General features: G+C 54.7%; 1 protein-coding gene across 2 annotated transcripts; it reads right to left on the reverse strand.

Annotated features, from left to right (window-relative positions):
• Nucleotides 1-35: 35 nt before the first annotated feature.
• On the reverse strand, nt 36-19109 carry stxbp1a (syntaxin binding protein 1a). Of its 2 annotated transcripts, XM_086170342.1 has the most exons (20): nt 18415-19101; nt 12978-13027; nt 12746-12827; nt 12552-12628; nt 10414-10492; nt 10139-10242; nt 9476-9624; nt 8974-9058; nt 8769-8899; nt 8363-8470; nt 8209-8269; nt 7833-7898; nt 7666-7746; nt 7393-7531; nt 7015-7124; nt 6819-6920; nt 6242-6327; nt 5772-5926; nt 4784-4938; nt 36-1803 (listed from the first exon to the last, which is right to left on the reverse strand). In XM_086170342.1, exons 1-19 carry the CDS (start codon nt 18449-18451, stop codon nt 4829-4831), a joined length of 1812 nt encoding a protein of 603 aa, XP_086026468.1. In that variant the 5' UTR covers nt 18452-19101; the 3' UTR covers nt 36-1803; nt 4784-4828. The 2 variants fall into 2 exon arrangements, with proteins under 2 accessions (XP_086026468.1, XP_086026469.1); XM_086170343.1 differs by lacking the exon at nt 4784-4938 and having other exon boundaries at nt 18415-19109.
• Nucleotides 19110-19136: the final 27 nt, after the last annotated feature.

A 19136-nucleotide genomic window follows, 5' to 3' on the forward strand; every position in this document is an offset into this window, starting at 1 on the left:
TGAAAGATGTTCCTCTGAAAAGACGAAGCGTCGCAGGTGGTGGAAGCCAGTTTATTGGACAGCCTTAGTACAGATCAGCTACACATGAAAGTTTTCTTTGTGCTTCAACACTCGCAAACATACAACCCGAGAAGTTCGACAGAAACGGCCTTTTGTCCTCTGACCGGCGGGTCGGACCGGAACCGGCCGGCCCGCCGGCAGGGGGCCTCTTGGGCGGCCGGTAAGAAAAGAGAAAACACAAAGTCAAGCGTTAGCATCACAGAGAAGGCAGGAGAGTGCAAGGCTTCGCTGCTTCGGAAGGAAGAAGGGGAAAGAAACAGGTCAAACCAACTTTTGGGGTTCTTTAGCAAAGCCATTCGCCGGGGGGGGGGATGGGGGTTCACGTCGCACGAAAGGGGAAGAACAGACCGTGGTTTTTCTCAGGAACACTAACATCTACAGCTACAACGTCACAAGTACAGCGGCTTCGCATCGGTTTGCGTTTGTTTTGTTTTTTTTTTATTTTTTGTTTTTTTTTGTCCAAAGGAAAATCACAAGTTCACAATTAGAGTATCGTCAGTCAACAGTGAGACGCTAAACAGCAACAGAAGGCGGGTTCACGACGAGCACCGGGTGCAGGAGACAGAACGGAGGCCTCATCCCGCGGGACGCAAATACTGAAGGACCGCCGTCTGCGGGTCCACATGGGCGAGCAACCGAGAACCCCGAAGGTTCTCCGGAGACGGGTACGTTTCTTTGGGGGTTTTTTTGGGGGGCGGCTTAGGTTTGCTTGGAATCAAGGTGTTTCAAGACACACCCCGGAGGCTCGTTTTCAGAACCAAACCCCCGCTGGATGAGGACTTCCACGAAGGACGGCTCCGGGGACTAGCGGTATGCTAGCCGGGCTAACTCGCCCTAGAAATGCGCAAAACACCCACAGACACTTGGGTCGTGACTTTTCTCAGCTGACAGATTTCCATCATAGGAGACCATCTGCAGGCGTCGCGAGCGGTTCGGCGCGGCGCTAGCTCCGCGCTCGTCATCAGACATCTCAGCCAAACACCTCGGTTTAGTCGGTTTGCATAGATCTAGCTAATAAACGGGCAGGTGCTCGAGCAGCTGAGAAGTCGATGAGTCAACGGCGGGTGCTGTGGATGTTTCCGACACATGAGCGGCTAACGGCTAAAGGCTAACGGCTTCGACCCCGGAACATCCGCACAGAATACAAACACGGCTAATAGAGTCCAAGCATGCGACCGAGTATGAACACACCAAACAGCCGGGGGGGGGGCGGGGGGGGGGGGGGGGGGGGGGGTCACCAGGTTTCACCGCCGGCCTCCACAACCTCCACCCAGGTTCTCCAGGACTGACACTAACACCAGGGGAACCCAAAGGAACAAACGAGAGAAAGTGTCTACCTCTTACACGTTCTAGCAGGTTTCATAGCACACAGTAGTACATGGTAGTACACAGTAGTACATGGTAGTACACAGTAGTACTCCGGGTTGGAGGAGCACTCTGGTATCTGAGCTCCACTCTGGTTGCATCCATCGGAAAAACATGGGAATACTTGGAACAACGTCTTTGATATAACATATATATATATATTTCATCATCTAAGATGTCTTTTTTTTTTAATCAAGCAAGATGCATACACAATAAATGTAGGATTTTGGTCGGGGGGGTCGGAGGTCAGATCATAGGGGGCGGGGTCAAAGGAGAGAGATGCCATTGGAGGATTTTAACTTGCCACCTCCTCGTCTGGTTTGTTCATGGCCTTGAGCTGCTCCAGCAGGCTGGTGGGGGTGAAGATGTGGGTGGATCCTGAGGCAGAAACACACACACACACACACACACACACACACGCACACACACACACACACACACACACACACACGAAGGAGCATGTTAGATGTGCACGTACTGGATGGCGACTTTCAGTTCTGGGCTGTGGCTCGGGGGACGGTCGCACCGACGTGAGCAGGCTAAAGGTCGTGAGCTGGTTAGCGGAGGGGGTGCAGGTGAGAGGGCGGTTAAAGGGTTAAATGCTGTGGAGGTGAAGTTGGATCTGGATGGTGCCACTGGTTCTTTGGAGGCTCGGGGCCGTTCCTGCAGCTCTGCGGGTCCGGGATCTTCATGTCAGAGGGAAACACTGAACGTGGACTTTTGGTGAACGAAGGGTACCGTTCCCCGAGCCTCCGAGGCCCGGAGTTGCTTCTTCATCATCTCGAATCGGCGACGGCGGAAACAGCCGGAGAACCCGAGAAGCGGCTTCGGGCCCCGGAGGCTGGATGGGCTTTGTTACCACGGCAACGCCAGCCCGACTCCATTTTACCGCGGATCGGTGCCTCGCGAGGATCGAACTCGCTTCCAGACAAACGGTTTCTTTCAGGTTGTTAAAAAAGAGACTTCCCGTCTGGAGTTCTGACAAGCATACAACTTCCTGCCCTACCCTTCGGGGTGAACTTCCTGAACAGGTATAATCGAGGACGTCGGGTTTGTCCGGTCAAAGTAATGCTCATTCTGAGACGGCGCTCTCTGAGGTTCTTGTCGAGGAGAACCATTGAGGCTCGGAACCCTGATCTGCGAGAGCAGGACCTGGTGAGCGGCGTGACCCGGCGATGGTCCGGCCGACGACAAGCAGCTGCACGTCATGGAGACGCCGCGAGAGGTCGGAACCACCGGCCGCCATAGAAGCCGACCTTTAACGGAGGAGGAGGAGGAGGAAGAGGAGGAGGAGCATGCAAACGGCTAAAACGACCACGGCACAGGACAGAGGTGGATCTGGGATGGAACCATCCATCGCTGATGGGATGGGGGAGACTCAGGAGCCCGGGTGACGGCATGAGCTGTCATGGAGGCTGAAGACACATTTCAGACACAACAGAACGTGAAAGGTTCTCCGCTGGAGTGAAGCGACCATCGGCGGGTCCCTGGGCTATCGTTCGATTTGCCCCCTCCCGCCTTTAACAGAGTGGCAACTCCGGTTCTGCTGCCAGGCTACCTGAGGCTACCTGAGGCTACCTGAGGCTACCTGAGGCTACTTGAGGCTACCTTTCTGCCCCTGCGGCTCGACACCTTCAAACAGGAGGTGTAGAAGGTGGCGGCCCAGGTGGAGGTCTGGGTGGGGGTGGGGGGTCGACGTGGGACCGGAGCTCCGACGCCTTTTCAACTGCCCTTCCTCTGAGGGGCTCGGGGCAAACCTGAGCGCGAACCAAAACCAACGCCTTTAGCACAGATGCTACGCAGTGAAGTGAAGTTACAACTTCTACAAATTGTTTGGAGCTTCTTTGCCTCGAACTTCCCTTTTTAAGACATTTATTTTTTGACAAATGAAGATAGAAGGTACCGGAATTGTGGAGAGCATCTGGAGATCGCTCCGAGAGGCTCCCTAGGCTTACCCTTGTGGAACGAGCTCGACGTGAAGCCGACTCATGCTCTGTCTGACATTAGCAAACATGAACCGCCGATATCTTCATCCGTTTCCCGACCCGAGACTTTGCACCGCGGCGAAGGTGGACCACCGATGGTGACTGTTCAAACGCACCTCCTTCCTATCCGCTCGAGCGTCCGGCGACCGATGAGTCTGAAATGCATCCTGATGGTTTTGGCGATCAGGACGGCGGCGTTAGTGACGGACGTTCAGAGTCGGCTTCGGGCGGCACGTTTGCTACGTTCCCAGACTGCTTCAGCAGAGGGGCGGCGGCGGCGTGGAGGGCGGGTACTGGGACAACTTTGGAACGACTAAAGGATCCCGACGCTTCCAAAGTCATCCCGCTAGTCATCCTCCTGTTACTACACTGTACTACACTGTTACTAGACTCATTACACGGTTACTATATAGCACTACACTGTTATTACACTGTTATTACACTCTTATTACACTGTTATTACACAACTATAGCCCTTAATGCGAGCGTCCCGCTCCCTCTGCAGAGCAGCCGTGAGCGGTGTGAAGGTGCGGCAGCTGAGCGAGCAGACATACCCAGGGGTGCAGAGGGTGGGGGGGTCGTGGTGTGTTTGGGGGGGGTGGAGGCGGCAAAGTAACATAAGCGAGAAAAGCGAAAAACCAACAAAATGGGAAGGAATTCTTTGAAATCCATCATTTCAAGAACCTGGTCCTGCAAGAAACCAGCAGCAAATCAAAGTGATTGTCACTGCAGCTGGAGAAGAACCAGACGGGACGGCCGGCAGCGACGGACAGGGTAGATTAAATCTGTGGTATCTGAGGGCGAGCGGGCGCAAATTTAATCCACCCGGCTGAGATGATGGGAGGAGGCAGGGATGGAGACGCACCTCCTCAAGACACGGCCGCTCCTGCCAACGAGCCGCTCGTTGGAACTACAAATCCGCGTGGAACTACAAACATGGCCGACCTCATTCGCTTTGGCTTCCGCCAGAGGGCGCCGGAGAGCGGTCGGGCCGAGTCGGGGTGCGGGAGCCCCGACTTCCGGGAGGAGAAGCCTTCAAGGTGACCTCGGACTTTTTAGGTCTTTCCAGAAGTTTGGTCTGGACTAATCTGGTTCGTGGGCAGATCATCTGATTTCATCCCGCAATTAATCGGGCTCAGATTCTGACCAACTCCTGGGGTTCTGGACCTTCCAGAAGCACCGGAGACCGGAGGTCTCGAAGGCTCCATCGGAGCGGCTCATGCTTGGAACGAGGCGTCCATCCCTGAAGAGGAGGAGGAGGAGGAAGAAGAGGAGGTGGAGAACATAGAACAGCACTGAGTGGAGAAGAAACGAGGAGGAAGCCCTTGTGCTGTGAAGGTTCAGAAAGGGCTTCTCTGGGCGGCTGCCTTTACTTTTTCAGTGATTTGTCTCTCCCTCCCTCCCAATGTGTCTGTGCCTCACTCGTCTGAGGGGTCTGCGTCCTCAAAGGACACCCTAGTCGACTCTCGGAAGTCGGGGTGCTGCAGGTCCGATAAGAATTTGGTGGGGGTGAGCATGTGGGTGGAACCTGTGGAGGAACAGAGGCGGCTTCACCACTCGTCCCCTTTCCCATTCTCTCCAGGAACAACCAGACGGGGTTCAACACAAACACAGCTTGTCACACACACACACACACACACACACACACACACACACACACACACACACACACACACACACACACACACACAAAGGACACAGAGAAGACACGGCGGGCTGCAAGTTAAAGACAAGAGTTTTTAAAGAAGAGCAGAAGCAGAGCAGAAACAGCCAAGCTCCAGGAGGAGGAGGAACCGGTGGGGGGGGGGGGGGGGGGGGGGGCACACAGGGGCCGCCGGGTCGGGTTTGGGGGGTCGGGTTTTGGGGGGTCGGGTTTGGGGGGGTCGGGTTTGGGGGCAGATGGTCCTGCACTCAACCTGGGTTCAACTTGGACTGGAAGGGACTTTGATGGACATCGCAGCGGAGCCGGGTTCCTATTCAGGAGCCGTCCCGAGGACCAGGATCCGGTCCAAGATCTGGAGGATCCTGCGGAGCCAGGATCTGGTCGCTCCGGAGAAACCCCCAGATCCTGGCTCTGGTCCTGGAACCCCCCACCCCGCTCCGCTTGGCCCCTTCTCGTTTTGAAGACCTAGTTAGATGAAGCTAAGGGAGGATGGGGCTCTTGAGGAAGGTTCTTGCGGGTTCTCCACCGTGGCTCCCCTCCATCCCTACGTCTACCTGAGCTCCAGGCTCCACCTGGATCTCCAGATTTAACTAAAGGACCTCCATGGGGGCGCGCAGAGGTCACGGGTTCTGCCCCCCGGAGGCGGGGCTCCTCTGAGCGGCCGTGGCTCAGCGGCGCCCCCCTGTGGTGCTACTCACCAATGATGGCCTCCCACTTCCCATTGGCCTGAGTGACCTCATAGGCGCAGCGCATCTCGCTGAAGGACACTCCTCCGATGACGAAGACCATGACCCTGGGCCCGGTGCGGTACTCCCCGGGGGTTTTGTTCTTGTGCCAGTGGCCGTAGCGAGCACTGCCGGGGCAACAGGGGAGAAGTTACTACAAACCTCCTGGAACATGAGGAGACCTGGTCCTCCTCATGTTCCAGACACCCGCCACCTTCTTCTGCTGCCACCTGCTGGAGAAGACTCGGCGCAGGTCATGTGACCTTCTGTTAGTGTTTAATCCTTACAAAAAGGCATACAAGTGAAGATCTCCAGAAGTTCTGATCCACCACTGCACTCCATCAAGGAGTGGCACTAAATGTGGCTGCTCAGAGTTTGTGTGTGTGTGTGTGTGTGTGTGTGTGTGTGTGTGTGTGTGTGTGTGTGTGTGTGTGTGTGTGTACCTGACTGCAGTGGTACTGAAGGAGGCGGAGGAGCGGGTGGAGATGTAGGGGTAGTGTTTGGTGTCCAGCTTATCATCGATAGCATCCTGCGGGGGGGGGAGCAAAGCTTTGTCAACACATACACACACACACACACACACACACACACACACACACACACACACACACACACACACACACACACACAGGGCCTCGCAGCCTGGTCTGGTTTCCTAGCAACCGTGGGTCTCCATGATGGAGGTGCTCTTGAAAGAGGGCTTTGCACAAATAAGGTTCTAAAAATAGCTGCTAATGGCGCACACAGGACTTAGCATTCCGGGGGGGAACTTTGGTTCCACGTTCTCCAGGGTTCCAGAGGCGATTGAAGGTCCAAACAAACGAATATCATAGGGATGTTTCTTATTTTGGCTCCAGGTTGTCCACTTATCGGGGATACAAGTCCCACCCCAGAAAATGCCCAAAAATTTAGGAAGTACTGCTCCTCAGCCAAGGAGGTTCTCGGGGAACATCTGTGGTCCTAGAACCCCCTCCCCTGTCAGAGGAACCATGATCTGGGGTAGACGCGGAGGTCACTTGCCTCCATGATGTCCTTGACCAAGGGCGTCCAGCGGGACAACTGGTAGGTCTGCTCGCTTACTCGCTCTTTCCTGTCCACCTTCTTGCCCCGGCGCAGGGTGGACTGAAGGGACACACAAACAGTCGGTGAGGCCAAAACCCAGCTTGCATGGTGTTAGCTTAGCACTAGCCTCAGGGGAAAGGGGCGGGGCCTTTACATCTGTGACGATGGGGACGCCCAGGTGAGCCATGTTTGTGATGATCTCGCTGTCTTCTGGCGGGATCTGGGCGTGCTGGATCAGCTTGTTCAGGTTCTCCTCTGTGATGCCTGATCTCACACACACACACACACACACACAATTACCACGTATGACATCATCTCCTTTCTTGGACAAAATGACCACAAGTTAGCTCCTAGGAGTCTTGGAGCCCAAATGTTGGGGTTCTAAACGGATGTTCTAGCTGTAATTCCAGTTCTAGGGTTCTCTTGATGAGCAAGAAGGACCTCCAGTCAGGAGAACCAAATACCAGATGGACGTCCAGAGGGGCAGATGGAGAACGCAGGAGGTACCCCCCCATCCTCGCGCCCCACTCACCGTTCTTGAGGAAGATGTAGAGCAGGATGATGCGGATCTTGTCATACGTGCTGACGTTGGCGTCCAGCAGGATGGGCACGATGGCCCTCATAGGATCCTTGATCTTCTCACCCTCAGCGTCGGTTCCCATGGCCAGGTCCTGCAGGGGCAGAACTCTTCAGGACCAAGTACTTGTACTGATGAATACTACAACTTTGCAGTATTCAGCTACGCCAGGTCTCGGACATTGTCCTTCTCCACCATCTGCTCCCTCAGAGGTTCTTTGCTCCTCACCTGTTCTACACGGCAGAGCTTGTCCACCGTCCCCTGGTAGTGCTTCATGCAGTCCTCGGCGAGCTGGAGGTGGGTGGAGTACTGGAGAAGACAGGAGACAGGGTCAGTGGAGCACACACACACACACACACACACACACACACACACACACACACACACACACACACCTTGCTGAGCTCCTTCTGGTACTGGGGCATCTTCTTCAACATCTGGGACAGGTCCCTCATGGTGGTCTGAGGAAACACAGGGAACGCCCAGTGACCCAGTGTGAACGTGACTCAGGTTCTCCGTGAAGAAACATCTGATGAATGTGCTGTGATTTGGTCCAATCAGGGAAAGAATCGTGGAGGAGGAACATCTCCGCTCATTTATCTCTTGCCGATCCATGATGGTCAGACCAGCAGCACCTCAAACCGACCACCGAACCAGAACGCCTTCCGTCCCATGATAGACCGGTGTTCCTCCAGTGAGCCTCCATCACTTGCCCTGCAGGAGCAAGAAGATACAAGCACAGCGATTGTCCTCCAGGGGGCGCCTGGGTACCTTCTCTCCGGTGTTCATCCTCTTGCTGGAGGAAAACTCCTTCAGCTGGCGCGTCACCTCCCTGAGGACAGAGAGCAGGGAGGAGGCTGAGCGAGGAGAAGGTGTGAGAAGAAGCAGCAGGAGGAGGAGGAGGAGGAGGATGAAGAAGACTCACTGGGAAACCTCTGCGATGTGTTTGTGTCTCAGGCTCACCCACAGGTCGTCGTCCTCGTGAAGAAGGACCTCCTTCTCGCGGGAGTCTCCGATGCCGCTGGTGTCGTACCTGGCGGAGGGGGAGGGTTAGTCTACCCGGTTTCACGTTGCCCGGCAACCAGACCAACCCGCCCATCTGCTCGACCAATTACAGCCCAGGACCTCATGAGGAACAAGTGCCTGAGGCGTCACCGTGAACTCCTGGAGGAACATCCTGATCCAACAGGACCACAAGTACACCTTCACCTGACAAATATCTGACTCTGACTGGACCTTTCTGTCAAGGTTCTCCAATGTTCTGACTGTGTCCTGTGCCCACAGGAGTTTTGTTCTAGCGGGACCAGTGGACCTGCTGACAGAGTTCGTACTTGTAGACGTCGTTCTCGATGGGCAGCAGGTCGTAGCCCATGGCCTGGAAGGTGAGCTCGTGCAGGACGGGGGAGACGGGGTCGAAGGCCCGGTCCAGGATGATCAGCTGGGAGCGGGCCTTGTCCGGACCCTGGAAACCAACAAGGTCTTCCATCAGTTCTCCAAGCTTGACAAACAATGATGCCATTTCTGGAAGAAGCTCACCTCCCCCATGGTCGGGTCGTCGGCCTTGTAAGCGTCCAGCTTGTCCTGGACCAGCTGGGCCAGGGTGGCGTTGTCCTTGTACTCCCTGAGGGGCAGAAGGACAGAGAAGGAACGTTGAAGGAACAAAGCCCGGTCCACCCCGCTAGAAATGCCAGGATGTAGACTATAGTCCCAGAAGGTCCAAACTTCAGCTGGACGGCTGAAGGACTCAAAGACAATCAGAACAGGAAGTAGCGAGGGATCACGTGATCCAGGTCGGACTTCCCGGTCCAGGTTTCCATGCTTGAAACCAGGGACCTCCTCCAAACACCTCAGCTACTCAACCTCCCGTCTCAGAAAGTTCTGGAACCAAAGCAGTGGGACCAGGCAAGGAGAACCGTCACTCTGGAGTCATCCCTCTCAGTGAGAGATGTCCTCCTGGCAGGTTCAGACCTTCAGGACTATCCCTGCGTCCTGGCTTCCTCCCAGCTCCCCTGGAGACCTCCAACCCGCTGCTCCTCACCCTCGGTATCTGACGGCCGGGTACTCCTTCAGCGTGGCGCAGAGCGTGGCCAGCTGCTCCGCCAGCCGCTCCATCACCGGGTTCTTCAGCTGGGTCTTGTGGGGGCTGTAGAAGCTGTGGAAGGCGTCGGGGTTGTCCAGGGAGTAGACCTGAGGAGACACCACAGGAGAACCGGCCTCACTCGGGGCTGGAGGACACACCAGAAGGTCTGCCGCCACCTGACCCAGATCTTTGCTCCTCTACCTTCATCCTCCTCACATCTCCTCCTCACCCTTTTAATCTTCTCTTCTACTTACCACACCTCCATCCTCTCCATTTCTACCCCTCCTTTCCACCTTTCCTCCGATCTTCTCCTCCTCCCCCCCCCACCACAGAAGGGTCCCTGTAAGCCCCTGCTCTCTGATTGGCCGTGTGTTTTCCACCTTGTCCAATGGCTGCACAGCTTACTGGGAGGTTAATGAGGCGGCAGGAAGTCACCGAGGCCGAACTAATGATGGCCGACAGCAGGAGCAAACCATTGTGGGCCGGGGGGGGGGGGGGGGGATGACCCATTTAAAAAACAAACGGGGGTCAGTGAACGCATCACCACCTGAGCAGCAAAACACACTCAGAGTGTGTGTGTGTGTGTGTGTGTGTGTGTGTGTGTGTGTGTGTGTGTGTTACCTGAGACTCGTAGGGCAGGAAGGCGATGTTGATCTCCGTCAGAGTCTTGACGGTTTTGGAAGCTCTGCTCTTCACGACCTCGTTGAACAGAGGGTCAGGACACGCTGGAGGACACACACACACACACACACACACACACACACACACACACACACACAGAGGTGAGCGGCTCGGCGGTATGGATGTGGGCCGGATGGAAGGAGAGACGTCACGGGTTGGACGCCCCGGAGAAAGGGGCGGAGCTTAGCTTGGAGGGGGCGGAGCCAGACACTCACAGTCGGTGAAGAAGACGTGGGCGGCCTTGTACTTGGCCGAGTGAGGGTCCTTGAAGTCTCCGATCAGGGTGTGGACCGACTGCAGGGGGACGACAGGACGATGTTATAACCACTAATAAGACCTTATTACACAGGAATAACGTCTCGTGGATCAGCAGAAGGTCAGAGGATGTTCACAAACGGCCCATTGGATGCTTCTCCACCCTTCATGAGAGGGAAGATGTTCGCAACCCATGGCTGACTTCAGTAGTTCTCCATTAACTACACAACTCTGGAGGCTCCAAATCCACTGCGAGATGATTGGAACTCACATGGCTTCATGTGGTCATGAGTGTCAACCAACTTCTTCTTCTGTCCCTTTGGGTTTTTCCCTTCAGGGTCTCCACAGTGAATCCACCTCCTCCACCAGACCCTATTCTCTGGATCTTCTTCTCTCACACCAACTAATTTCATGTCCTCCTTCACACCATCCATAAACCTCCTGCCGGCGGCTCCAATTCCAGCATCCGTCAACCAATGGATCGTCTCTCCCTCTTCTGTCCATGACCCGACCATCTCACTCTAGGTCCAGAACTCCTTCCTGGTCGCTCCCAAAGAGAACCTCAGCATCTTCATCTCTGGGACTTCCAGCTCTGCCTCCTGTAGATCAGGTGCCCAATACATCCATCGCGATCCACCGGTCCACTGCGAAGGTAGTGTGTGACGTCAGCCTCTCGTCTTCACTATGAAATGAATCACTTGACTGACAGTCGCTCCGTCCGATCTGACCTTTTCTGACACCGGCGTCACTGCGCTTGGACACATAGCGGCGCGCTCTAGCAAGCTAACGAGTTAGCCTCCAATTTATCTCTTCTAAACTTATGGGTATAGAAACGAGTTGGGGAGCCGGACCGAGTAAAAAGACAAAAACGTATGACTTCCATACAGAATGGGAGGTGGACTATGTTTTTACAATGTCATTTTCAAAGTGTGTTGCCTCACCTGCCGGTCTGCCGTCGCTATACCGGAAAAGCGAAATGTGTTTTCAGATTGTTCATAAAAAGTGACCCAAGAAGGAGAAAGGTGAAGGAACTCAAATCCCAGCTGTAAGGACAGCAGTCATTTTTCTCCCAGCTAACTTCAACTATGCTGCTGACTCCATTCAAGTCATCAGAAGAAGGTATTTACCAAAACAGTTCTCTGTTGTAGTGTTCCACAAGGGTTCCACAAGGGTTCCACAAGGGTTCCACAAGGGTTCCATAAGGGTTCCATAAGGGTTCATGCAGTTATGCAACATCCACAAACATTATTGTGTCAAGTAAACTCAGTAGATGAAAATATAAATATATATTCAGCATTTTTAGTGGAGGTAGATCATTTTCACATGGTCATTTGAAAAAGTGTGGCCACCCTTGTTGTAGACCATCTCACCAGTGTCTCCTCCACCTTTCCTTTCCTTCTGGCTGATGTTCTTCTATCTCCTCGTACCCCTGACACTTTTCTCCACCCATTCCAACCTGCTTGGACCCGTCTCTTCACCTCTTCTCCACACTCTCCATTGCTCTGGACTGTTGACCCCAAGTATCTTAAATCCTCCAGCTTCTTGATCTCCACTCCCTGTAGCCTCACCGTTCCACCCGAGTTCTTCTCATTCACACACATATATTCTGTCTTGCTGTGACTCACCTTCATTCCTCTCCTTTCCAGAGCATACCTCCACCTCTCCAGATGTTCCTCTACCTGTTGTCTGCTCTCACTACAAATCACAACGTCATCCGCAAACATCATGTTCCATGGGATTCCTGTCTCACCTCATCTGTCAGCCTGTCCATCACCTCTGCAAACAAGAAGGGGCTCAGAGCTGATCCCTGATGGAGTCCCACCTCCACCTAGAACTTCTCTGTCACACCAATAGCACACCTCACCACAGTCTCACAGCGAGCATACATGTCCTGCACCAGTCTAATATACTCTCTGCCACTCCGGACGTCCTCATACAGTACCAGAGTTCCTCTCTCGGCACCCAGTTGTATGCTTCATCTCGGTCTACAAAACCACAATGCAGCTTCAGGTGTCTTCTGATGGAGAGGCTTAAGGGGGTTCCATCAGACTGGGAGGACCACACACAGGATCTTCATCAGCTCCACCTCCACCCTCACCTTCTCTGTAGGCGTGATCAGGTAGATGGCCTCCAGGCTGGGGAGGGGCTCTCGCCGCTTGTTGATGTCCTCCACGACTGCAGTTCACACACACACACACACAGACACACACACACACACACACACACACACACAGTAAGGACAAGGTTAGAAAAGGGCGTGTCCTCCTGGGGGGGGGGTTGAGCAGGTCTTACTAGTGATGCCCTCAGTCATGATGTCCGTCATCTTGCAGCAGGAGGACAACATCCGCATGCTGAGCTGGTCCACGATCAGGGCCTGGACACACACACACACACACACACACACACACACACACACACACGTTCACATTGCTATGAAATCCAGACATCTGAAGTGTGTGTGTGTGTGTGTGTGTGTGTATGTGTGTGTGTTGTGTGTGTGTGTGCGTGTGTGTGTGTGTGTTACCTTCCACTCTCCCTTCTTCTTCACCTTCTTGATCACATCGTTCATGATCTCTGAAAGGAACCAGAGAGTGTGTGAGTGACCGCGCAGCACGTTGGAAACGATCGAACGAATCAATCCTATCGAATCAACCCGATTGATGAAACCAGAACGAATCAGCTCAACTGAATCAAGCTAATCAATTCAAGCTGATTGAATCAGTTCAATCGAATCAGTTCAATCGAATCCATTCGAATCAACCAGATCGAATCACTTTCAATGAATCAGTTCAATTGAATCCATTCGAATCAACCAGATCGAATCACTTCAAATGAATCAGTTCAATTGAATCCATTCGAATCAACCAGATCGAATCAGTTCAATTGAATCAACCCGACTGATTCACCCTGATCGAATCAGTTCAAACGAATCACAGTTAGAATCAGCCAGATCACTGGTTCCTGCATCTGCCAGCTGGAAGAGGATAATGGACACACACACACACACACACACACACACACACACACACACACACACACAGCTGGATTAGGAGAGATTACAGGGGATTTTCATGAAGGCTTATGTTCAGATGACAGCCAGAGATCAGACCTGGACCTTCAGCCAATCACCTGGTCTTTGGAGTGATTGACTGCTGCCAGACATGTTCTCCTGCCTGGGTTCTTCTCCATGTTCTCCTGCCTTGGTTCTTCTCCATGTTCTCCTGCCTGGGTTCTTCTCCATGTTCTCCTGCCATGGTTCTTCTCCCTGTTCTCCTGCCGGTTCTTCTCCTTGTTCTCCTGCCAGTTCCTCTCCATGTTCTACTGCCGGTTCTTCTCCAAGTTCTCCAGCCAGTTCCTCTCCATGTTCTCCTGTCTTGGTTCTTCTCCATGTTCTACTGCCAGTTCTTCTCCATGTTCTCCTGCAGGTTCTTCTCCAAGTTCTCCTGCCTTGGTTCCACTCCATCTTCTCCTGCTGGTTCTTCTCCATGTTCTCCTGCTAGTTCTTCTCCATGTTCTCCTGTCTTGGTTCTTCTCCTGGTTCTCCAGCCGGTTCCTCTTCATCTTCTCCTGCTGGTTCTAATCCAAGTTCTCCAGCCAGTTCCTCTCCACGTTCTCCACCCGGTTCCCCTCCATGTTCTCCTGTTTGTCCTCCCGCGTTCCACAGACAGTCAGCAGGTTCCTTGCAGCCTCTGATGGTCGGATGATTGACAGTCCGTGTTAAGCTCCGCCTCCCTCCCCGTGACAGCTGTGATTGGCTCCGCCCCCTCGTCCAAAGTGTCAATCAATGTGTTCCTCCCAAAGTCAGAAGGAGGAGGTCTGGATGTTCTGATGTCCTCCTGGCTGAGATCCAGGTCTGCACCGGGAGCAGAACCCGGTCTGGTCCTCCAGGCGAAGCCCTCCTGACCTCCCGTGGACCACGTGAGCCTGCCGGGTTCCTCCTCCGGAGGTCCCGTTCTGCCGCGGGACCTTCTGGCCCGGAGCAGAAGCGAAGGTCTCCCCCTCAGAATGTATGTGAAGCTCCGGGTCACAGGATGAGGACCAGAGGAAATCCTCCAGGTTTCCTCGCCCGCCTCGCCTCTCCTGATAACAGGCCGCAGGAACCATCTGCTCTGCGGCCGGACCTCCGAGGAACCTTCTCCACCAAACAAAGAGCTCAAACCCCTGGCTGAAGATGGAGGCGGGACCTGCTGCCGGAGAACCCGGAAGGTTCTCCACGGAAAGCACAACCGCAGAAGAACGCTGAGGAACCTCCACGTGTTCCCGCAGGTTCTAGAGAACCAGGAGCACATGAGAACCAGGAGAACCTCCAGAGCCTGACGTTCTCCTCCGTCTGACCTCGGCGGCCGATCGCCAGAGCAGGAGAACCAGAAAACACATCGCCACGGCAACAGCGGGTCACTTCCTGTCAGACAGGAAGTGACCCGCTGAACAAACAGGAGCAGCTGAGTCAACACACACACGTGCTCTTTCTCACTCACACACACACACATTCACACACACACTCACACACACTGCTCTCTTTCTCACACACTCACACTCTGCAGCATCAAAGGGAAATAATCCGGCATATTCACCGCTGTGTAATCTGGTAATCTGTAATCTGGTAATCTGTAATCTGGTAATCTAACATGGATGGGATCGTGCCTGGAGGTCCTTTGGTGCATCTCCTCAGATGAAGGTGAAGCCCCAGGGAGGAGGAGGAGGTCACCAGGACCTTCTCCATGAGCCTCCATGATGGCCGGTGGAAGGGGGGAGGGAGAACATGCAGGTCACGTGACCTCGTGTGAAACTCCATGACGACAGAAGGTTGCCATGGTGACCCTGGATCGCTTCGGAGTCCGTTGAAAAATGAATGTTCCTCAGAGGAATCGGAGAACTTCTTGGTCTTCATGGAAAACGGAAAACATCTTGATCTCCACAGAAGGTAGAGAACTTCTGGTTCTTCAGAGGAGCCTTGAAGGAACCTTGAAGGGTTGAGAAGCTGAGAAGCTGCTGGATTTCTGATAAGAGTATCTCCATCTGGACCTGAACCAGGAGAGGGAAGGATCCCGACTTCTGGGACCTCCTGCGGCTGATGGATCCTCGATGGAGCAGCTGATCGCCGAGTCCAGGAGGACACGTCCGTTCTGAAGAGAGCCTGGACAATGACCAGGAGCAGGAGGTCTGCAGGAGGTCTGCAGGTCTTCAGGAGGTCTGCAGGTCTTCAGGAGGTCTGCAGGTCTTCAGGAGGTCTGCAGGTCTTCAGGAGGTCTGCAGGCTGGGTCAGATGGCTCATGAAGCAGTGGGAGGAGGAGGAGGCCCTGCCTCAGCCAGCCCTTCACGCTCGGTAACCACGGCAACTGTGTGTGTGTGTGTGTGTGTGTGTTGATTTACAGGCCCTCAGGCTGCAGGCACTGCGTCAGACTCTGAAGCCTGTGTGTGTGTGTATGTGTGTGTGTGTGTGTGTGTGTGTGTGTGTTGCTCTCGGTCAGACAAAAGGGTGTATGTGTGTGTGTGTATGCGTGTCTAAGTGCATGTGTCCTTATGTGTCCCTCATGCACGCTCGGAGGCCACGCCCCCGCGGAGCTCTCGGCCAATCAGTCGCCGTCCCCATTCAGCGAGGGCGTTTTCCTTTAGGCTCCGCCTCCTCCCCGTGCACAGAACACTGGGTCAGATTACATCAGATTATATAATTGACATTAGATTAGATCATCAGATTTGGATGAGGTTGTATTGAATTACACTCAATTAAATTGTATAAAATCAGAATGGATTGAATGACCTGGGATTAAATCAGATTTATTCAATTCAAATTAAACCAGATTAGATGAGATCAGATTAGATAATCCCTGGTGAAATCGTAACCTGCTTTAAATCACCATAAACAGAACAGATCTGGTTAAGTCCTGCTACTTAACTGACCTGTCAGCTAATACAGGCTAACAGCGTCTTCCAGCTGCTAGCTAATCCAGGCTAACAGCATCTTCCAGCTGCTAGCTAATCCAGGCTAACAGCATCTTCAAGCTGCTAGCTAATCCAGGCTAACAGCATCCAGAAGCTGCTAGCTAATCCAGGCTAATAGAGTCCTCCGGCTGCTAGCTAATCAAAGTTATCATCGTCCTCCAGCTGCTAGCTAATCCAGGCTAGCAGAGTCCACAAACTGCTAGTTAATCCAGGCTAAAAGAGTCCTCCAGCTGCTAGCTAATCAAAGTTAACAGAGTCCTCCAGCTGCTAGCTAATCCAAGCTAACACTGTCTTCCAGCTGTTAGCTAATCCAGGACTACCCTCCGTGCAGGAGCCCAAACAGGCGGTTGGCTAAGAACCTTCTAACCAGAACGTTCTCCATCAGGTTCTTCATGGCTCCATCAGGCTCAGGACGCCCGTCTTCTCCCATGATGTCTTCAGGAGCCCTGGTCCAAGGAGACTCAGGGGTCGACTTAATGCTGGAGACACGTCCGCAGAAGCCGCTATGAGGCTAGCAGCTGCAGCATTAGCATCAGGAGTGACGGCAGCCCAGTCGGGTTCTTTGAGCCAAGAACCTTGAAGATAGAAGCTGGGTGACCTGAGGACATGTAGAGGCTCCGCCCCCGCCGCCATGCACCGCGGTACCGCTCTCAAACTAGCATTCTCCGCTAGCTACCATGCTAACTAGCTGGTCTGGTGCTAGTTTGGATCCAGATCCACCTGCCTCCTGGAACTGAACCCCGCCAATCAGATTCCTGCTTCCGGCCCTGGCTACACGACACACACACACACACACACACACACACACACACACACACACACACACACACACACACACACACACACTCCATCCTGGCCACTGCAGAGAAGAACCCATGATGGTCCCGCCACCTTCAGCCTCAGCCAATCACATCCTGAGCCAAAACGAGCGCAGGTGTTGCCCGCGGCGACCGGGACACAAACATGAGTGTTTACAGGCTTCAGACCTTCAGGAGGACCAGAAGAAGAAGAAGAAGAAGAAGAAGAGAAGGAGGAGGAAGGTTTGGTTCTTGAGAAAGAGGAACGTACAGGAGAAGCTCAGCTATCAGGATGCAGGACAGGGTGGGACTGCAGGTCTGCCCCCCATAATACACACACACACACACACACACACACACACACACACACACACACACACACACACACCTCCTGCTCCAGGATGATTCAGTGGTCCAGATGGTTGTTCTCAGGAACCCTCTCATCCATCATGTTCTTCTGGAAGGAGGAGGTCCAGGTCCAGGCCACATTGTGTGTGTGTGTGTGTGTGTGTGTGTGTGTGTGTGTGTGTGTGTGTGTGTGTGTGTGTGTATATGTGTGCTGCAGGAGCCTGATCCACCATGCCATGAAATCCATCCGAGCCCCGAACGCACGCACGCACGCACACACACACACACACACACACACACACACACACACACACACACACACACACACACACACACACCGTCCGTCAGCACCGCGGACAGCGCCCCGGTCCCCGGATGCGGCCCGGTTCGCGGTCCCGGTTCGGGCGGCGAAGGGCGCGCGGAGGACGGACGTGAGCTTCTCGCGTGCGCGTGCGCGTGGTCTATGCGGACCCCCCCCCCCCCCCGCATCTTCCAAGGCCGAGGTCGTCTTGGAAACGATCCGCCATTATTATGGGATGGGAGCTTTTTTATTAGGTCTTAAATTGCAATTCACGCCTCCGCGGCCGGAAGCGGAGCGGCCGCGGCTTCCGGCCGCGGAGGCGCGGAATTTTTCGCGGAAAAATAGCCGCGGCTGGCGCAGCGCGGGGCGCGAGCCCGGGAGCCCCCCCACCCGGAAGGAGGGGGGATGATGGCGGACGGAGACGCAGCCGCGCCGCCGCAGCGGCCGCTGCAGGTGAACACACACACACACACACACACACACACACACACACACACACACACACACACACACACACATGAACGGGAAAACACCCGCTGCCTTGCTCAAAGGCTTCGGGCGGAGGTTCTTACTCTCTCCGACCACCGCCTTCAGTCCGATGGGGGCCATGGTGGTGGTCCTGCTGGTCCTGCTGGTCCTGCTGGTCCTGGTGGTCTTGCTGGTCCTGGTGGTCTTGCTGGTCCTGGAGGTCCTGCTGATGCTGCGGAGCTGCTTCCTCCTCCGCGGCTCTCCGTCTCCTCCTCCGCTCCCAAACGTCACGGCGTATCCTTCCGCGGCGACGTCACACACTGCGCACTATATCCCTCCCTCACACACACACACACACACACACGCACACACACGCACACACGCGCACACACACATTCACCTCCACCGGACCGGACTGGACCGGACCGGAGCCCGCCTCCGGATCCGGATCCGGACCGGGTCCGCCTCCCAGCCGCCGCTAATAAAGGATCTCGCGCTCAGACAAACGTGTTGTTTGCACGCCATGAAACCGGAAGCGCGTGTTGACGATATGACGACCTCCAAGGCCGTGCGTGCGATCATCAACGCAATCCTGTGATTGATCACTAATAATCACATCGATCAGCGGGTGCGTGATGCGGGGCGGGCGGTGCAGTACCCCGACCGGCCGCCAGGGGGCGCCGCGGCTCCAAGCGCGGCGACCGAGGGTTACTGACGTCACGCCGAAGCCCCGCCCCCTCCCGCCGTGCCGCCGGTGACTCCCAGGGGGCGTGGCCTTCCCCCCCCCTCCCCGCCCCCCCACCCGGGAGGAGACCGGAGTCCGGAT

This window comes from Fistularia commersonii, chromosome 23 (assembly GCF_037954325.1).
Source record: "Fistularia commersonii isolate RoL2024-O1a breed Wild chromosome 23, RoL_Fcom_v1.0, whole genome shotgun sequence".
NCBI lineage: Eukaryota > Metazoa > Chordata > Actinopteri > Syngnathiformes > Fistulariidae > Fistularia > Fistularia commersonii.